Source organism: Nomascus leucogenys, chromosome 15 (genome assembly GCF_006542625.1).
Source record: "Nomascus leucogenys isolate Asia chromosome 15, Asia_NLE_v1, whole genome shotgun sequence".
Taxonomy (NCBI): Eukaryota; Metazoa; Chordata; class Mammalia; order Primates; family Hylobatidae; genus Nomascus; species Nomascus leucogenys.
Window position 1 is genome coordinate 46,879,728 of NC_044395.1, and position 18,220 is coordinate 46,897,947.

General features: G+C 36.9%; 1 protein-coding gene across 7 annotated transcripts in view; it reads right to left on the reverse strand.

Moving 5' to 3' along the window:
- Positions 1–17,002, reverse strand: part of FOLH1B (folate hydrolase 1B) — a 64,605-nt gene extending 47,603 nt beyond the window's left edge. For 2 of the 7 annotated variants that reach the window (XM_003254486.2, XM_030829351.1), the window contains exons 1-3: positions 16,628–16,987; positions 14,293–14,398; positions 8,443–8,629 (exon numbers count right to left, since the gene is read on the reverse strand). In XM_003254486.2, coding sequence (XP_003254534.2) covers positions 8,443–8,629; positions 14,293–14,398; positions 16,628–16,745 — 411 coding nt within the window. In that variant the 5' untranslated portion in view covers positions 16,746–16,987. Of the gene's footprint in view, positions 1–8,442; positions 8,630–14,292; positions 14,399–15,002; positions 15,100–16,627 lie in introns of all 7 variants that reach the window. The other 5 variants (XM_012502782.2, XM_012502794.2, XM_003254485.3 and 2 more) reach the window with 5 other exon arrangements.
- Between the last annotated feature and the right edge of the window lie 1,218 nt (positions 17,003–18,220).

An 18,220-nucleotide genomic window follows, 5' to 3' on the forward strand; every position in this document is an offset into this window, starting at 1 on the left:
CTGAATCATTATAATAGTGCTTAGATAATTACCTAGGAACAAATTAAATATTAAATTTACTTTTAAAAAAAAGTATATGGTTGGGGAATCCACAACTGGCCGTATCTAGATTCTCTGAACAACATATGCACTGAAAAGAATGAAAAACACTGAAACAAATATATGTCTTTTTAAGTTTATAATTAAATTGGAAAAAATAGTAAGAAATATTCAGAAGCAAAAAAATAAAATGAAAGCAAGAATCCTCAGAGGTAGCACGAAAGTTGGCTTTGCCTTAGATGGATCTATCAAAGCCTATGGCCCCATGAAAAGGATTCAGGAGTTAGTTTAAAGCTGGTTCACATAATAGAATCTAGCAGAAGACTGTGCATAAAGCTGGTCTAAGAACAACAATATCCTGGCCAGGCGCCATGGCTCATGCCTGTAATCCCAGCACTTTGGGAGCCCAAGTTGGGCAGATCACGAGATCAGGAGTTTGAGACCAGCCTGACCAACATGGTGAAACCCCATCTCTACTAAAAATACAAAAATTAGCCGGGCGTGGTGGCATGTGCCTGTAATCCCAGCTGAGGCAGGAGTGCTATAAAGTATTTATTTTAAAGCAGTGCCAGGTTTGTAGTGCTCCTTGGGGCCTAAGACAAATGATCAGGAGAAGTCAGCCTTCAACTTAGCCTTAAATAATTCCCAAATTCTAAGGGAGAAGAACTCAGAGCCACAAAATCATCAAACACCTCCAAAGTACTATGGAAAAGAGCCACCAGAAAGAACAGAGTAAAATTACACCTGCAAATACTGTATTTATGGTATGTAACACACACATGATATTGAACAAAAATTTAAATAAAAATTAAAGCCAGGCTGGGCGTGGTGGCTCATGCCTGTAATACCAGCACTTTGGGAGGCGAAGGCAGGCGAATCACCTGAGGTCAGGAGTTCAAGATCAGCCTGGCCAACCTGGGGAAACCCTGTCTCTACTAAAATTGCAAAATTAGTGGGACATGGTGCACTTGTAGTCCCAGATACTTTGAGGCAGGAGAATCACTTGAACCTGGGGGGCGGAGGTTGCAGTAAGCCAAGATTGCGCCACCGCACTCCAGCCTGGGAAACAAGAGCAAAACTCCATCTCAAAAAAAAAAAAAAAAAAAAAAAAAAGTTAAGGCCAGGTGCAGTAGATCATGCTTGTAATCCCAGCACTTTTTGGAGGCCGAGGCAGGTAGATCACTTGAGGTCAGGAGTTCCAGAGCAGCCTAGCCAACATGGTAAAACCTCCTCTCTACCAAAAATGCAAAAATTAGCCAGGTGTGGTGGTATGTGCCTGTGGTCCCAGCTACTCAGGAAGCTGAGGCAAGAGAATTGCTTGAACCTGGGCAGTGGAGGTTTCAGTGAGTCGAGATCGTCCCATTGCATTCCAGCCTGGGTGACTGAGCGAGACTCCATCTCTAAAAAAAAAAAAAAAAAAGAATACAGAGATACAGCACCAAATGCATATTGTGAACGTTGAAATAAATAAAACTAAATTAAAAATTTTAAATAATGTATGGATCAAAAATATTTAGACAAAGCTATAGAGAATTGTTTTAGGAAATAAATCTAAAATAATTCAGAATGTGGCACAGAATCATAGAAAAGAGAGATATTAAAGAAATATTAAAGACCTAAAAAACAAAATGAGAAGGTGTGGGATACATATGGAATTAGAAAAGAAGAGAAGAGAAAGAATTTAGAAAGCCTAAATTTGAACGACTAAAAACATTCCAAAACCACCAAAAATCATGATCTCCATAATTTCACATTCAGGAGATCCAGTGAATCTTGACCAAGATGCATAAAAATAATCTTTACCCAGCCCATTACAGTAAAACTGCACTAGTCAGTATAGTACTTAATGATAAAAATTGCAAAAGAGAGATTACCCATGATTACCCAAGCAGAACAAAAATTAGATTGGCAGCTGACTTCTCAACAGTGGCAATGGAGGCTGGGCGCAGTGGCTCACACCTATAATCTCAGCACTTTGGGAGGCTGAGGCCAGTGGATGACCTGAGGTCCGGAGTTCAAGACCAGCCTGGCCAACATGGTAAAACCCCGTCTCTACTAAAATTACAAAAATTAGCCAGGTGTGGTGGCAAACGCCTGTAGTCCCAGCTACTTGGGAGGCTGAGGCAGGAGAATTGCTTGAACCCAGGAGGCATAGGTTGCAGTTAGCCGAGATTACACCACTTCATTCCAGCCTGGGTGACAAAGAGAGCAAAAAAATAAAAAAAAAAGCAGTACCAATGGAATCCATAATTCAGTAGAATATTGTCTCCATGGTTTTGAGCAACAATTACTGTCAAACTACAAATTTTATCCTTCCTTTGAAAATGAATATGAAAGACACATTTTTCCACCAAATTTTAACAGTTTTAGGTCAACAGGTGCTCACTTAAAACAAAGAACATTTCTAAACAATGTTGTTCAATAAACAATACCATACAACAAATGAAGCCTCTAAAAGAATCTCTAAAATGATGCAAGAAGAATCAGAAAGCAAAGATATTGCAAATGTGTGGTAAAAATTAAATAAGGACTGTATATGATAATAATGTATTACTATCATATTAATAAACATATTTTTCAAGTTTATGAAACAAGACTGAATTAAAATTATGCATATAAATTGGTAATATATAACAAAAGTGAAACTGTTCTAATGTTTCTATATTGTAGAAATATTGATTGAATTATGACACAAAGCTTTAGGGGAAAAAAGGAAGAGTAAAATTCACACTAGAGGAAGGTAAAAGTGACCTAAATATTGTATATCAGAATTATAAAAAATGAAAATGGAAAAAAGAATAATTAAAAAGCATAGCATGTCTAAATAAAATCAGCTATGTACCAGTTGACAAGGAGTGACATAAACCTAGGCAAGTTTAAAAGTAACAAAAACTGAAAAAGAAATATCAAACAAATATTAACTTTAAAAAAAATTTTAGGGCAAAGTCAAATAACATTATGACGAGATGAAAACGGCTACTACCTAAGTAAAAGTCTGTCATTTCATCAACAATTCTAATTTTGTTTATATATGATAATAGGTCTCCAAATTATACATAACATAAATTTATGAAATTATAAATTATATATATATAGTATAAAACAGACATCACTATAGTGAGGTGAGATAATTTAACATTTATCTCTAATTAATAAAGGAAGCAGACAAAATGAGAGCACATTAAGGATAATGGAGATTTCAGCCAAATAATAAACAAACTCAAGCTAATGTACAAATATAAAATACTAAACCAAACAACCATCAAATACATGTTTTTCCCAAAGAAACACAGAACAATTATAAAAATTGAGCACATATTAGGCTCCAAAGGAAGCCTCAACAATTGTCAAAGGATTAGTGTCCTACAAACAACATTACTTGATCTCAATATATTCAATTTAGAGATCAGATCAAACAAATAACAGTAACAATCTTTATATTCAGAATTTAAAAAAATACTTGTAAATAGTTCCAGGATCAAAGAAGAAAATACAGAAATTTAAAAATACTTAGATACTAATGATAACTAAATTACTCCTAATCCAAATTTGTGAGATGTAGTTGAAGTGGAAAGGGAAGTTAAAGGGGAAATTTATGGCTCTAAATACTCATATTAGAAATGAAGAAAGACTGAATGTCAATAAGTTAAGCATTCTACTGAGGATTATACAAAGAACAGCAAAGTAAACACAAAGAAGATAATAGAGGCAATTATAAAACAAGAACAGAATTAATAAAATATAAAGCAAAGATAGATGAGAAAAGATTGCCAAAGCCAAAGTTTATTCTTTGGATACACTAGTAAATTCGGCATATCCTTCTCAAGAGCAATAAGAAAAAAAATATAGCAAAAGCACAAATAAATAATATTAATTATCAAAAAGAGGCACATCTACAGATGCTGAACAGATTTAAAAAGATAAGAAAATACTAAGAACAATTATACTATAAATTTGAAAGCTTACATGAAATGGAAAATGCATTTTAAATATAACTTATGAAAACTGACATAGGAATACATTTTTTAAAAAATCGGCCAGGCAAAATGGCTCATGCCTGTAATCCCAGCACTTTGGCAGGCCGAGGCGGGCGAATTACGAAGTCAGGAGTTCGAGACCAGCCTGGCCAACGTAGTGGAACCACGTCTCTATTAAAAATACAGAAATTAGCCGGGTGTGGTGGCATGCGCCTGTAGTCCCAGCTACTTGGGAGGCTGAGGGGGGAGAATCGCTTGAACCCGGGAGGCGGAGGTTGCAGTGAGCTGAGACCACGCCATTACACTCCAGCCTGGGTGACAGAGTAAGACTCGGTCAACAACAACAAAAAAATCTAGTTGTATAGCCATATAATAATAAAGTCATATATCAAACAATAAAAATTGTTCTATGACATAAAATTATCATATGACAAACAATAAAGTCATTTAAAAAACAATAAAAATTGTTATATGACATAAAATAGTCATATAACAACCAATAAAGAAATTAAACCAGTAGTTTAAAATTTTCCACAAATAGAGTCAAGGCCAACTGGTTTTCCTTGAGTTTGAAAGGTTAAAGGAAAAAATAATTTAATTACAACAAAACCTATTTCAGAAAATATTAAAAACCCAACTCATTTTAGAAGGCAAGTAGAATATTGAAATTATAACCCAACAAATAGATTGCAAAAACACAGACTAAATATGCTATAAGTATAAACGTAATATATATCAATATATGAATTTAAAACCCCAATGCTAATATTATGAGTTCAAAAAATGTAAGATTATTCTAACATTAGAATATCACTGAAAGTCATCTTCAGATCAAGAAAGAAAAATTGCATGCTCATCTCAAAGAAAAATGTGTTTAACATAAATCCATATAGCAAAAAATTTTAGTATATGTGGAAAGGATGTACTTTAAGATAACCAGAAAAAGAAAACAGTAAATATCATAATTAATCGTGAGAAAGAATTAAAGGTATTTCCTTCAAGACCAGAAGAAAGTTAAGGATATCTGCTATCAAAACTTCCTTTCAACATTATATTGTATAGGTCTTGGCCAGTGCAGTAATACAAATGGGAGGGATTTGGAGATGAGGAGTGGAACTGGGCAGATTTTACATTGTACTAACTAGAGCAGTAGTTATTTCCCTTTTCTGAGACTGATAGAAGCTAAAATGAAACCAAATCAACTACTACTTGCCACATCCCCACATATTCCAAATTTCCCATATTTTTTCTGTGATTCACATAAGATATGAACTCATCTGAATCACTAGGTAAGATTAAAAGAAAAATTATGCTGAAGTGCAATAAAAATCAATAAAGGAACAAAGTCATTATATAAGCATGTCTTTCAGGCAAGGGAATATTCAAACTTGTCTCACTTGATTTGCCTTTATGGTAATCAATTTTGCAGCACCACTATGCCACACTGAATTTTACAGCAAGTTTATGAGCTATTCTAACAAGTAAGAAAAGTTTTTAATGTCAAGGAAATTACTTTTTGGTTGACTTTATCAAAGTTAGATTAAATTTCAGTCTTAGAGTATCTTTTACTTTCCAAAATGCCCTGGTAGCCTCAAATAATATATTCTGAGTATAACTAAAACAATATTAGTTTACAATTTCTGTTTACATTTTGTGACATAAAAAAGTCAATATATAGTTAAATATGGGATTTTATTTCTGCATAATCAAAGGTGAAACAATGTCTCTGTATACATTAAAAATATTTCTCATAGGATCCACAAAATACTAATCATATTTGTTGCCTATGGGATGGAGAACTTGTCTGTTTCGTGCAGGGGTATAAAAGGAATCATAGTTTACCACATAGCTCAGCTGTGAAATGTTATGCATAACAATTAAATTGTACTGGGAGATGGGAGGTAGTAAGAGGACATGGTGGTTGGGGCCAAGGGATGAACAGGGAGCTGACTTGTCACAATGTCAATAGACAATGCCTGCATCTGAAATAAAAGCCATATAAGCATGTAATTTATAGAAATAGATGTAAATATCAAAAGAATGAACTTATAGTTGAATAATGATTGCCTCTGGAAAGAGGAAAATAGAGAAAAAGCAAGGCACTCAGGAGAATTATGTGATTATGTACATATATAACTTGGATAAAAATAAAAAAGAACTAATGATATAAATTTTAAAAATCAAGAAACTAGGTATCTAGCACTATTCAGGAAAATCTCCCAAGTGAAACTTTTACATGATTCATTTTGTATTACGTAACAGGCTTTGGTAACATTATGAATGCTTGTAATACAAAAGTAAATAATGAAATAAAATAAGCAATGGTATAGTCAAAACTGGGAAGTGAGGAGGAAGGAAAAAAGAAGAAAAAACGACAACATAGCAAGACCCCATCTTAAAAAAAAACTAACCAGCACTTTGGGAGGCCGAGGCAGGTGGATCACGAGGTCAGGAGATCGAGACCATCCTGGCTAAAACGGTGAAACCCCGTCTCTACTAAAAATACAAAAAATTAGCCGGGCGTCGTGGCAGGAGCCTGTAGTCCCAGCTACTCGGGAGGCTGAGACTGGAGAATGGCGTGAACCCGGGAGGCGGAGTGTGCAGTGAGCCAAGATCGTGCCACTGGACTCCAGCCTGGGTGACAGAGCGAGACTCCGTCTCAAAAAAAAATAAAATAAAATAACTAAAATATATTATATGTCTGCTCTTTTCCACATTGTACCTAGACAATTCTCAAATTTGATAGATCAAAAGAGATGTTTAAGCATATGTATACATTTTAACATTGTCAATATTTTATTTCTTTAAATAATTTTTCTGAACATGTTTTAAAGACCCCTTGGTATTTAACTGTATAGATATGCCACCACTTATTTAACAAACATTCTGAGACTATATGACGTGTAGTGGTATTGACTTTTAAATATAATATATTTTAGGGTTTTTTGTTTGTTTTTCTTTTTTTTTTTTTCTTTTAAGGTGGAGTCTTGCTATGTTGTTCAAGCTGGTCTGCAACTCCTGGCTCAAGCAATCATCCTATCTCAGCCTCCCAAGTAGCTGAGGTTAGGGGCACATGCCACCACACCTGGCTTAATAATATTTTTTAAAGTTACATTGTTAACTACCATGATTGAGAACAGTAGTTAATATGAAAAGCTCCAATCACATTAGGAAATTTAGTATGGAATTATATCACTGACTGTAAAACATAATAACATATTAATCATTAGGAAGAAACTGATTCATTAGTCAATAAAAGGAGGTTATTGACCTACTATAAAAAAATTATATATGTACTTAAATCACATGACATTTTCAGTTTACTGATCAAACCGGACATATTTCAAGCTATATGTAATTAAGAGTGTCCGGTAATAAAAGGACTAAAGGAAGTTACCTAAATTGAAATGGACTCTTCTACATACAGTAGCTCTAAAACTAAGGTATGTTTAGTAGGGATGAATGTATGTTATATTTTGTGATCTTTCATACTGAACATACATCATAATAAATATATCAATTTATCTGCATTGTCTTCCTTTTCTCACGTACGTGCCCCAACTTGCAAACAAGATTGCAAATTCTTTAAATACCATGCTACAGACCTTGCCTCCAAACTTGTCCTCTCCAAATGTCCACACACAAATTCTTCGCACAGAGCTCAACCTGATCAATTGAGACGTAATCATTAAGTACCAATAAAGACTTGCTGGGTCAAACTGCATACTGGATCCGTGCATTTCCCAGCAACTCCAAATCTGTGCAGTGTCTTTATAAATTAAACCTATCAAAAATGTATCCATTGGCCAGGCGCAGTGCCTCATGCGTGTAATTCTACAACTTTGGGAGGCTGAGGTGGGTGGATCACCTGAGGTTAGGAGTTCAAGACTAGCCGGGCCAACATGGCAAAACCCCGTCTCTATGAAAAATACAAAAATTAGCTGGGCATGGTGGTGCACACCTGTAATCCCAGCTACTCAGGAGGCTGAGGAAGGAGAATCCCTTGAACATGGGAGGTGGAGGCTGCAGTGAACCGAGATGGCACCACTGCACTCCAGCCTGCCTGACAGGAGTGAAACTCCATCTGGGAAAAAAAAAAAAAAAAAAAAAGAATCTCTTTTATAAGTATCTTTTTATGCTTGGAGGTTTACAAGTATATCATATTTGATATTGGTGTGTAGTACTAAAAACTAAAAAATAGCAGTTATTATCAAGCATTAATATCTCAGAATCTTTCTAAAACACATTAAACTCAAACATCATAGGAAAGTAGTTGACATGGATAATGAGATATTAAAGGTATTCACAAGATCCAATAATATTGATTTCTATTAATATTTAGAGATGGGACAGAACATTATTTCATAGAAGGTATTTGAAAAAGAATAAATGGAGGGAATGTTTCTTTTATTTATTTATTTATTACCTCATTTCCATCTTCATTAATTATTGAGATGTAGTTGGGATGAGTCTTATTTGGGTAGGACAACAGGACATCATAATGAGCTAGCTCAACAGAATCCAGGCCAAATTCTTTCCACTGGGATTGAATTTGCTTTGCCAGCTGAAAGTTTTGTTCTGTTCCTGCTAAATGTGGTATCTGTGTAAAATTACTGGTGAACAAAAATTGAAAGTGGTTAGATATTAATGTTTAATCAACTTTTATTCCAAATCAACAAAGTAAAGCAGAGTTACACAAAAATACTTTGAAGTGTGATACGTTAAAAAATTAAAGTGGTACTATTATTGCATGAAATAGATTTTCAAAGTCTGCTTTGAAATTTTTATGCTCTAATTTGTACTAAATCAAGAGAAAAATTGGAGAAACTGATTTTTGTATCATTATGTGTAACCTTATGACTATAACCTCGTATGGTAGATTATCATATTCTTTCTTAAGACCTGTACTTCTTGGAACTTACATGGAATTATCTGTTTATATCACTGTGTAAAATATTGAAACAGACAAACATATTTTATCCAAAGACCACGGTGTGACATGGCAAGAATTACTAATAATTACATTTATTTAAATACTGAAAGTTATAGACAAGTGATAAACTTTTTGATTAGCAACCATTTATAAAGTATCTTCATCAAAGAATAATCTGAACATACTGATACAAGTTCAGAATGAATCTCTTGCACTCCATCTATCATACAGAGTAACATACTTAAAATCAATGACAATAATTAGTCTGAAGAGGAATATCTTTCACAAAGAAATTATGTGGCCAAAATTTGGCTACCAGAAATATTTTCAGGAGTAGACTAATTTCTCATTTAATATATTTAGATTCTGGTGCTTTTGAGTGTTTTAAATTTCTCCCTCCTGGGAAATTTCTTGTTTCCCTGAAGAGCTCATTGGTAAGTATTTTTAACTTAAGCCCTTAAATATATGACAAGATATTATGTAGCATGAAAAGGTATATATATATATATATATATAGTTCATAAACTTTTGGAACTTCATAAATTTCTAGTTTTAAATATGTAGTTTTATAAAATCAACATAATTCCATCCTTATGGTGATTTAAAAAAAACTAATAACCAACATGACTGATAATTCCAGTTTCAAGTTTCAGTCTACCATGTATTTTAATTTTTTTTCGTTTGGTGAATCAACAATGAATTAAAGTAACTCAATTTTTTAAAATTGGAATTTCCTGTAACTTGTTTACTTTAATAATTATATTAAAATTATTTAAATTGTACTTATAAAAATAGTATTAAAATCCTCATTTGGCAAATGTTTAGGGGCAAAATATCTTACACAGAATTTCTAATATGGAAAATATTGTAACAAAAAGAGCACAAACATAAGAGGCAGCTAAGGAGTCTCTATCCCTTCTCAGTGAGAACCTGCAGGGAAAACAGAGAAACAGCCAACATGTTGCTATTTTCTTGAATATTACAAAGATCACAAACTGCAATGTAACTAATGTAGGATGCAGATATCCTGAAGTGCCAGCTATGCCTCTGTCCCTATAAGCAAAAGGAATTACTATGGGGAATCTTGAACCTACTCACAAAAAAGCGGGAGAAAATCATTATAAGGCTTTGCTACGATAAGTGAATTTTCTTCTAACAGTCTTGTCACTACCAACTAGGAAACAATATTTTGCTATTATCAGGGTTGGGACTCACTCATTTGAACAAAACACATCCTGGAAAAGATTAGTGGGAGAAAAAAAGATCCATTGCAAATACTAAATAAATTAATTAGCATAAATCATGTAAGTGGTATAATACAGGTGTTGTCATTAACTCAGTATGTAACCCTAGCTGTGTCTTGAGTTTCTCATCTGTATATGGGGAGAACATCACTGTCTCATTACTTCACAAAGACTTGAGGCTCAATTAGACTGCGTATTAAATAGCACTTCTCAATGATTTTAATCACTTGAGATGTCTGTCAGAAGTTGTTGAACCTACTAGAATATCAAATTTTGTAAAAAATAAATAAATAAGAATAAGAATAAAAATATGAATTTACAAATTTTCCCAAATAGCTAAATTCTGTTTATATATCACTGTAGGGCTGCTTTAAATGTGTTTCTAGTATTGTCACATTATCTCTTTTTTTTTTTTTTTTTTTGTAAGAGACAGAGTCTCATTCTGTTGCCAGGCTGGAATACAGTGGTGCAATCATAGCTCACTAAAACCTGGAACTCCAGCCTCCTGAGTAGATAGGACTACAGGCACGTGCCACCATGCCCAGATAATTTAAAAAAAAATTTTGTGGAGACAGAGTCTCACTCAAGGCATCTGCCTGCCTTGTCCTCCCAAAGGGCTGGGATTACATGGGTGAGCCACTATGCCTGAATACATTATCTCAGTCCTTTAAGAGAGCTACTGTTATTTCTGTTTTAGTACATTTCATCTTGTTTACAAATAATTTGGCAGTGTTTCCAAGACTTAAAGATGATGAAGGCATTTAGTAAAAGGTGGAATTATCTGGGCACGGTGGCATGTGCCTGTAGTACTACCTACTGGGGAGGCTGGAGCTCCAAGCTGCAGTGAGCTATGATTGTGCCACTGGACTCCAGCCTGGCAACAGAGTGAAACCCTGTCTGAAAAAATAACAACAATAATAATTGAGATAATGTGACAATACTTGGAATATATTTAAACCAGTGTGACAGAGATCTATGAATGGATTTTTGCTATTCTGGAAATGTGTAAATTCTTATTCTTACCTTTTTTTTAGCAAAATTTGATATTCTAGTATCAACAAATTACTTGTGACACACATCTCAAGTGATTAACAGATTAAGAAGTGTAGTTTAATATGTGATTTCATTGGGCCTATATATTCAAATACAGACCTATGTATTCAAATACAGACCAGTAAAATTCTGAGACCAAAAGTCTAAAACACCTTTTCAAACAATCTTATCTTGCAAAACAATGTGGAAAAGGAAGAATCCCTCTAGAGAGATGCAAAATGGTAAACAGATCTGTGAATTCAACTGGGTGTTTTCAAAGAAGGGAAAACACAGACAACTCTGTACCCCAAGGCAGAGTGAAAAAAAGCTGCTCCTAATTAATCTTCCCATTCACTACTGTGGCAGATATTTCAGAGGCAGTGGGGGCTTTTAAGAGCAGAACAAAAGATTTTAAAGGGGGACAAGATGGAAGGTCAGAGGCTTCAATAGTCCCTGCCCCATGGGTATATTTTAATTGGAAGCTCTCTGAAGGACAAATGGCAAATTGAAAATCTGGAGAGTTTAGGAGGCTTCTGTAGATTCTGTGGTCCTTGGAGGAATGAGAGGGAATTCTTTCAATTTCTTTCTTTTGTGTGTTTATGCTGAATATCCCCCTGAGTTCTGGTTAGAGGAGCTTGGTTAGGGACATGGAGAATAAACAAGAAGCTGACTGCTTATTCTTGCTGAGGGTCCAAAAAGAGAAATAAAGAAAGGCATTTATTTTTCTTCTTTGTTGGTCAATCTGTCACAAGTTAGAGTTACAGGTAGTTAGACAGGAGCAAGGCAGGAGGGGGCTCTCCCCCCACCCACTAGAATGTCAGGTGATGGTTTGGTTCAGCAATTATCACATTGCCTCTCTAAAAATGATTTAGCAGTGCCAGGGAGAGGCCAGCTCTTGATGGTCCGCACCTGTTAACACCAAAATGTTAACTGAATGCAGACTCCAGGGAGAAGCAACTTCCCGGGCATGCGTGTTAGAGACAAAAATGGTATAGTATAATCTTCCAGGTACGCTCCACCAGAAAAAGGAAGAGAGACTCAGATGGGCCTGTGTATACTTCCCTAAACACATTGTGGGTGCTCATTTGCCAAGGGTTAGGAGGGCTGGGCAGCCCACTCTAAGAGAAGAATCATGGGAAAGACGTAAGTCTAAAAAAGTCCTAGGATCACGGTTAAGTGGGGCACTTGGCCTTCTCTCACCTTCATGTGCCTGCTTGGCTCTCTTCCAAGCACACCTTCCTTTCTGTCCTGTTATAAGGCCCTTTAAAATAAACTTCTATTCCTGCTCTGGAACTTGCTTCGGTCTCTTTTCCTACTTTTGCCCCCAGTTGAATTATTTCTTTTGAAGAGGCAAGGACTGAAGTTGCTGCTGACCTTAGGGATAGGCTGCTGACCTTATGGATAGGCTGCTGATAACTTGGATTAACTTGGATCTCTTCCACCACTAATATTGGGAAAGGAAGAAAGCTGGAAGAGCAGCTCTGTCCAGAAGTAAAGACCATACCTTGCCAGACCTCCACTTTTATTATACCTACTATACATTATTATAGTGGAATAAGCACAACAGGCAGAGGAGGGGTTTCCACAAAGATAAAGAAGATCGAGCTTCAGAGTCTCACATTTAAAACAGCCCTTCCAAATACCTGAGAGGTATCCTATCAATTTTTATTTATACTTTTAATTCTGTTGTAATGAATACAAACATATATGTGTTTGTATGATTATATATGTGCACATCTATGCATACCTATGTGCGTGTGTGTGTAATGGTCTTTTTATTTAGAATTACAACCTTTATTCACCAGGGAATCGTGCAATCATTAGAGGGACTTCAAGTATTTTTGGACACATGAGCTAACTCGATTTGTAAAAATTCACAAAAGGATCTCATGCTTAAAAAAAAAAGCAAATATTCTGGGCTGGGTGTGGGGGCTCACACCAGTAATCCCAGTACTTTGGGAAGCCGAGGCGGGCAGATCGCCTGAGGTCAGGAGTTTGAGACCAGCTTGACCAACATGGAGAAACCCTGTCTCTACTAAAAATACAAAATTAGCTGGGCGTGGTGGTGCATGCCTGTAATCCCAGCTACTCAGGAGGCTGAGGCAAGAGAATCGCTTGTACCCGGGAGGCAGAGGTTACAGTGAGCCGAGATCACGCCATTGCACTCCAGCCTGGGCAACAAGAGCGAAACTCCATCTCAAAAAAAAAAAAAAAAAAGGAAATAAAATAAAATAAAACAAGTATTCTAATCAATTATATATAGTAATTCTATATAAGTATTTTCTTTTTGGTTGCTTTTTAAATTTACTTATTTATCTCTTTTTTCCTACACTGGAAATAGCTATTTCAGGAAGTAGGGAGCTAGTTTTTAAAATATGCCAAATATATGCTAAATATATGCTCTTTGACTTCATCCATATCATAATAAGATCATTATTCCCATTTTACAGATGTGGAAAAGAGCTCAGAAAGGTTAAGTATTCATCCAAAGTATTAATAGGCAAAGATGGAATTCAAACTCAATTCTAACTCAAAGTCCTTTTTTTTTTTTTTTTTAACTAAAATGCACTATCTTTCTCTAAAGCATTAATCAGCAAACTAGGTTCCACTAGCCAAATCTGGACCACTAACTGTTTCTGTACAGTCCACAAGCTAAGAATGGTTTTTATATTTTAAATTGGTTTTAAAAATAATATTTTTGACACAATTATATGAAATCCAAATTTCAGTGCCCATAAGGAAAGTTTTATCAGAACTGACTGTTTATGTATTTTCTATGACTTCTTTTGTGCTACAATAGCAGAGCTGACTAGATGTGACACAGATCAGCTGGCCTACAAAGGCTGGTCCTTTTACAGAAAAAGTTTGCTGACTCCTGTTCTAAACCTCTGTAATGACAAAATTTAGCTGAAAGTATAGTCCTCCTCAGATGAAATGTGATCCAAGATCTTTAATAAATAAAATTTTAAGAAAAAAGTCCAGTTCCTATATATAAAATATTGGACCAAAACAGAATGATAAATTTTTCTAACAACTTGTCCATATAAACTTTCGAGGATGTGCTTACTGTAAGAACTTCTTGATGTTCTCAGCTTTCAATTCATCCAAAAATGCTTTCATATTATGCTTTGGAGTAATGTTAGTAGCTTCATTGGATGATTTTATAACCCACCCTGAAAAATACATCCAAAAATAGGCATGAGATATGAGCCTATAGATAGGACTTATTTTTCATTATTGTTGTATGTATCATTTGTAAAACACAAATTATCAATATTACTTCTGACATTAGGTGAGATATTTCTGAATTTTAATTTCTCTTGCCTACTTTCACTGAAAAAAAATCATGCAAACAGATTTTTAAGTTGCAAACGAATTGCAAAATATTTTTTATCCAACTTCAATGATAGGTATTGCTGTTATTCTAAGAAATGCTTTATGAGATAATCAGGACGAAAATAAAATGACATTAATGTTTCAACTAATGGGTATAAACGAGATGTTCTGAAAATGAAGGCAAAAAGGAGATCCACCTTCTACTTTCATGAAGTTTCTATCTTCCTCTGCTGACTCAGAATAAGCATTTAATACATTTTTATAATGAATTAATTATGAATATATTTCAAATACATAAATTATTTCCAAGTGTTGAAGGAAATTCAGACTTCTAATTTGCTCTGATTCTGAAACTAAAACAAAATGCAGTGAGAGTTTGTTTCCAGTGAAGTAGGCTTGAAAAATCCAAGTTCAGACAGCTACAATGAAACTACAGTTTACCCAGCCTCCCTGCCAGACACCCAGTGCACGCATAGGCGACCAGAAACAATGGATAGCTAGATCCTGCAGTCATTAGACCTTGCAGTTGGCTTTTAACCTGAAGGAGATAAGGCAAGATTCCAGGGTTTATTTAAAGAAATTACAGGATCTGGGAATAAAATAGTTACAAAATTAGTGTCCAACCAGCTTTCATGGAGCTCTTCAATTATTAATTATTCTAGTTCTTAATCGCATGCATACAAATGCACATACATATATACATGCATATTAAAATACATGATTGAATGCAAACGGAAATAAGATTCCACCTGTACATAAAACAGAAAGATTTGGATTAGAGTGAGGGATCAGGAAACACCACACTGAGGATGAGATGCTTGAACTGAGATCTGAAAAATGAACACGATGAAGAGGATGGAGGCCTGTAGGGGAGGGGAGAGCAGAGAAGCCTAGGGGGTGGGGGGCAGTCGTCAATAAACAACTCTTCTGTGTCAGCCAGTGAGCACGGAATACAGGGATGAGAGTGAGGGCAATACCAGGAAGAATAAAATCCTTTTAAGAGATGAAGATTGTTATGAGCACAGTGTGTGGTTCAAAAATCTTTTAACAACCCCAAGGTGAAGCTAGTGGAAGATGTTGAATTTGTTTAAACCCATCTGCTCCATGCCCTGTTCTTCTAAATCCCGAAAGAGGGTCAAGAATTCCGAGCAGGAGTGGACTACCTGGTGATACCTTAGATTAGTCCTGTGTATTAAAGTCCAGTGAGGAGCATCTTGATAAAAGAAGAAATAAAGTGGCGAAAATCCCAGTACTGTGCTAGGAAACTTACATGCTATATTATTTACTATTACCAATAATTTGCAGATAATATTATCCTCATCATAAAATCGGGTAACTAACGCTGAGAGGGACTCAGTAACCTGTCCAAGGCCACTAAGAAGTGGCAAAGTCAAAACTGGAATTTAATAAAAGAGTCTGAGCTTCCCTGTGTGGTTCTGCTTTTCTTAGAAAGTTGGATTAAGTCTGCAAATCAGTACCCAGGAAAAACCGCAAAAGACCTGCTGGTAAAGACCTGTCCAGATCGCTGACCTGGTTCACACAGTTCCCAAGCTTGCCTCTGTTACTTCCAAGGAAGAAAGAATGCACAGAGAGGAAAACAACAACAACAACAACAACAAAACAACTTCCTTTGCAGCAGAATTCTACCGTACACCTGAAACAGTACGGCCCGATAAAAACCCTAAACACGTCTTGGTGCACAGCTCCCTGGGCGACCTGGTTCAACAGCCCTCAGGGTTTGGAGCTTGTCCTAAACCCTTAAAAGTGCCCTGTCTTGCAGGGCTCCAGCATGTGGAACCTTCCTACGCCCAGCTTCAGGTTCTCTCAGTTCTACCCTCAACCTGAGTGACTGTCCTACCAGCAGCTTGTCGAGAACTCAGCCCTGCACCGTTCCCAGCTACCCTCTTCCTAACTCGAGGGGTGCTCATCCCACATTAGCCCGACCCTAATCGCCGCCCCTGGGCAGGACCAGCAACAGGACCCCACTCGGCAGCTGACCCGCCAGTCCCAACACCGCGGCACTACGGGGAAGACTCCGAGGTTAGCTCGGCAAGGCGCCCCCCTACCGAAGAGGAAGCCGAGGAGAAAGAAGCCACCCGCCAGCACCAGTGCCCCAGCGCACAGCCAGCGCGGGCGGCGCGCGGTGGCCACAGCCGAGTCGGTTTCGTGAAGGAGATTCCACATCTCGGCGCGAGCAGAGCCGGCCTCCCGGGACCCGCGACTGTGCTGCTGCTCCACTGCGCGCCCTCCACCCACCACGGCGGGGTAAAGTCTCTCTCACTCTCACTAATGCCTCGCTTATCAGCCCTGCAGGCTGGAATTCGCTCCCGGCCCTGGGGTCCAGTTTCTTCACCGTAGCAGTGTTTCTAGAGTGCGCCGAACCAATCCGAGCGAGAGAGGCAACATCTGCCTCCGGGAGAAGGAAACCGGCCCCTTTTGAGAGGCGCCTTAAAAAAAAAAAAACAAAAAAACTTTCCTGGAAAATGTCCAGCTCTTGCTTAAATATAAAAATGAGAGGAAGAAAGGGCCTCTCCTCTCTCCACTCCTATAATTATGAGGAACTTTTATTCAGCTCTGAAATTCTGTACAATCCCTACAATACTCTACTGAATAAAAGTAGAGCAGAAAAAGCTGTGCTTTTTTTCCATAGCAGGGAATGTTTGTCATCAGTGTAAATCACCACCGCGCCCTTTTTCCTAATGAATATTATTGTTATTAATAAACATGTAGGGTATTATCCTCCACTTACATTACAAAACCATTTTTTAAAGAAATAGGCCGGGCGTGGTGGCTCACGCCTGTAATCCCAGCACTTTAGGAGGCCGAGACGGGCGGATCACGAAGTCCAGAGATCGAGACCATCCTGGCCAACATGGTGAAACCCCATCTCTACTAAAAATACAAAAATTAGCTGGGCGTGGTGGCGGGCGCCTGTAGTCCCAGCTACTCAGGAGGCTGAGGCAGGAGAATCGCTTGAACCCGGGAGGCGGAGGTTGCAGTGAGCCGAGATAGCGTCACTGCACTGGAGCCTGGTGACAGAGTGAGACTCCGTCAAGAAAGAAAGGAAGGGAAGGGGAGGGGAGCGGAGGGGAGGGGAGGAAAGAAAAGAATACTAGAACTTATTGAAGGCAGAGACTTTATTTTCATATCCCGGCTATGTCTGGCTACTGTCTTACGTAATAGATATAAAATCAATCTTGGTTGGATTAACCAGAAGAATCATCATACAAAATGATATCCCTGCTATAAATTCTTAATGATAATAATGATATTTCGAGGGAGAGAATAGCTACATGCTTTATAAAATAAACTGTCTTCTTATAATCCGTGAGAGAGGCCATGCATTTACTAGGAGTACTTTATGGAAGCATTGCTTTTAACAGAACCATGAGGTACAGGTAGGATTTGACCCAGTGGAGATGAGAAGAAACATTAGGGGCCATGGGCCAGCTGAGTAGGCAAAGGCAGAAAACTCAGAGTATATTCAAAGAATAGCAAACAGTTTGCTCTGAGAAAGGGAGAGGATAGTATGAGTTAAGTGGAGAAAGATGGGCTCGATTGTACAGTCTTGGGTGCTTCGATGAAGACTTTCTGAGCAAAGTGAAAAATTTGGGAAAATTAATTTGTCAACAATGAACGGTGACAACTCCTAGATGACC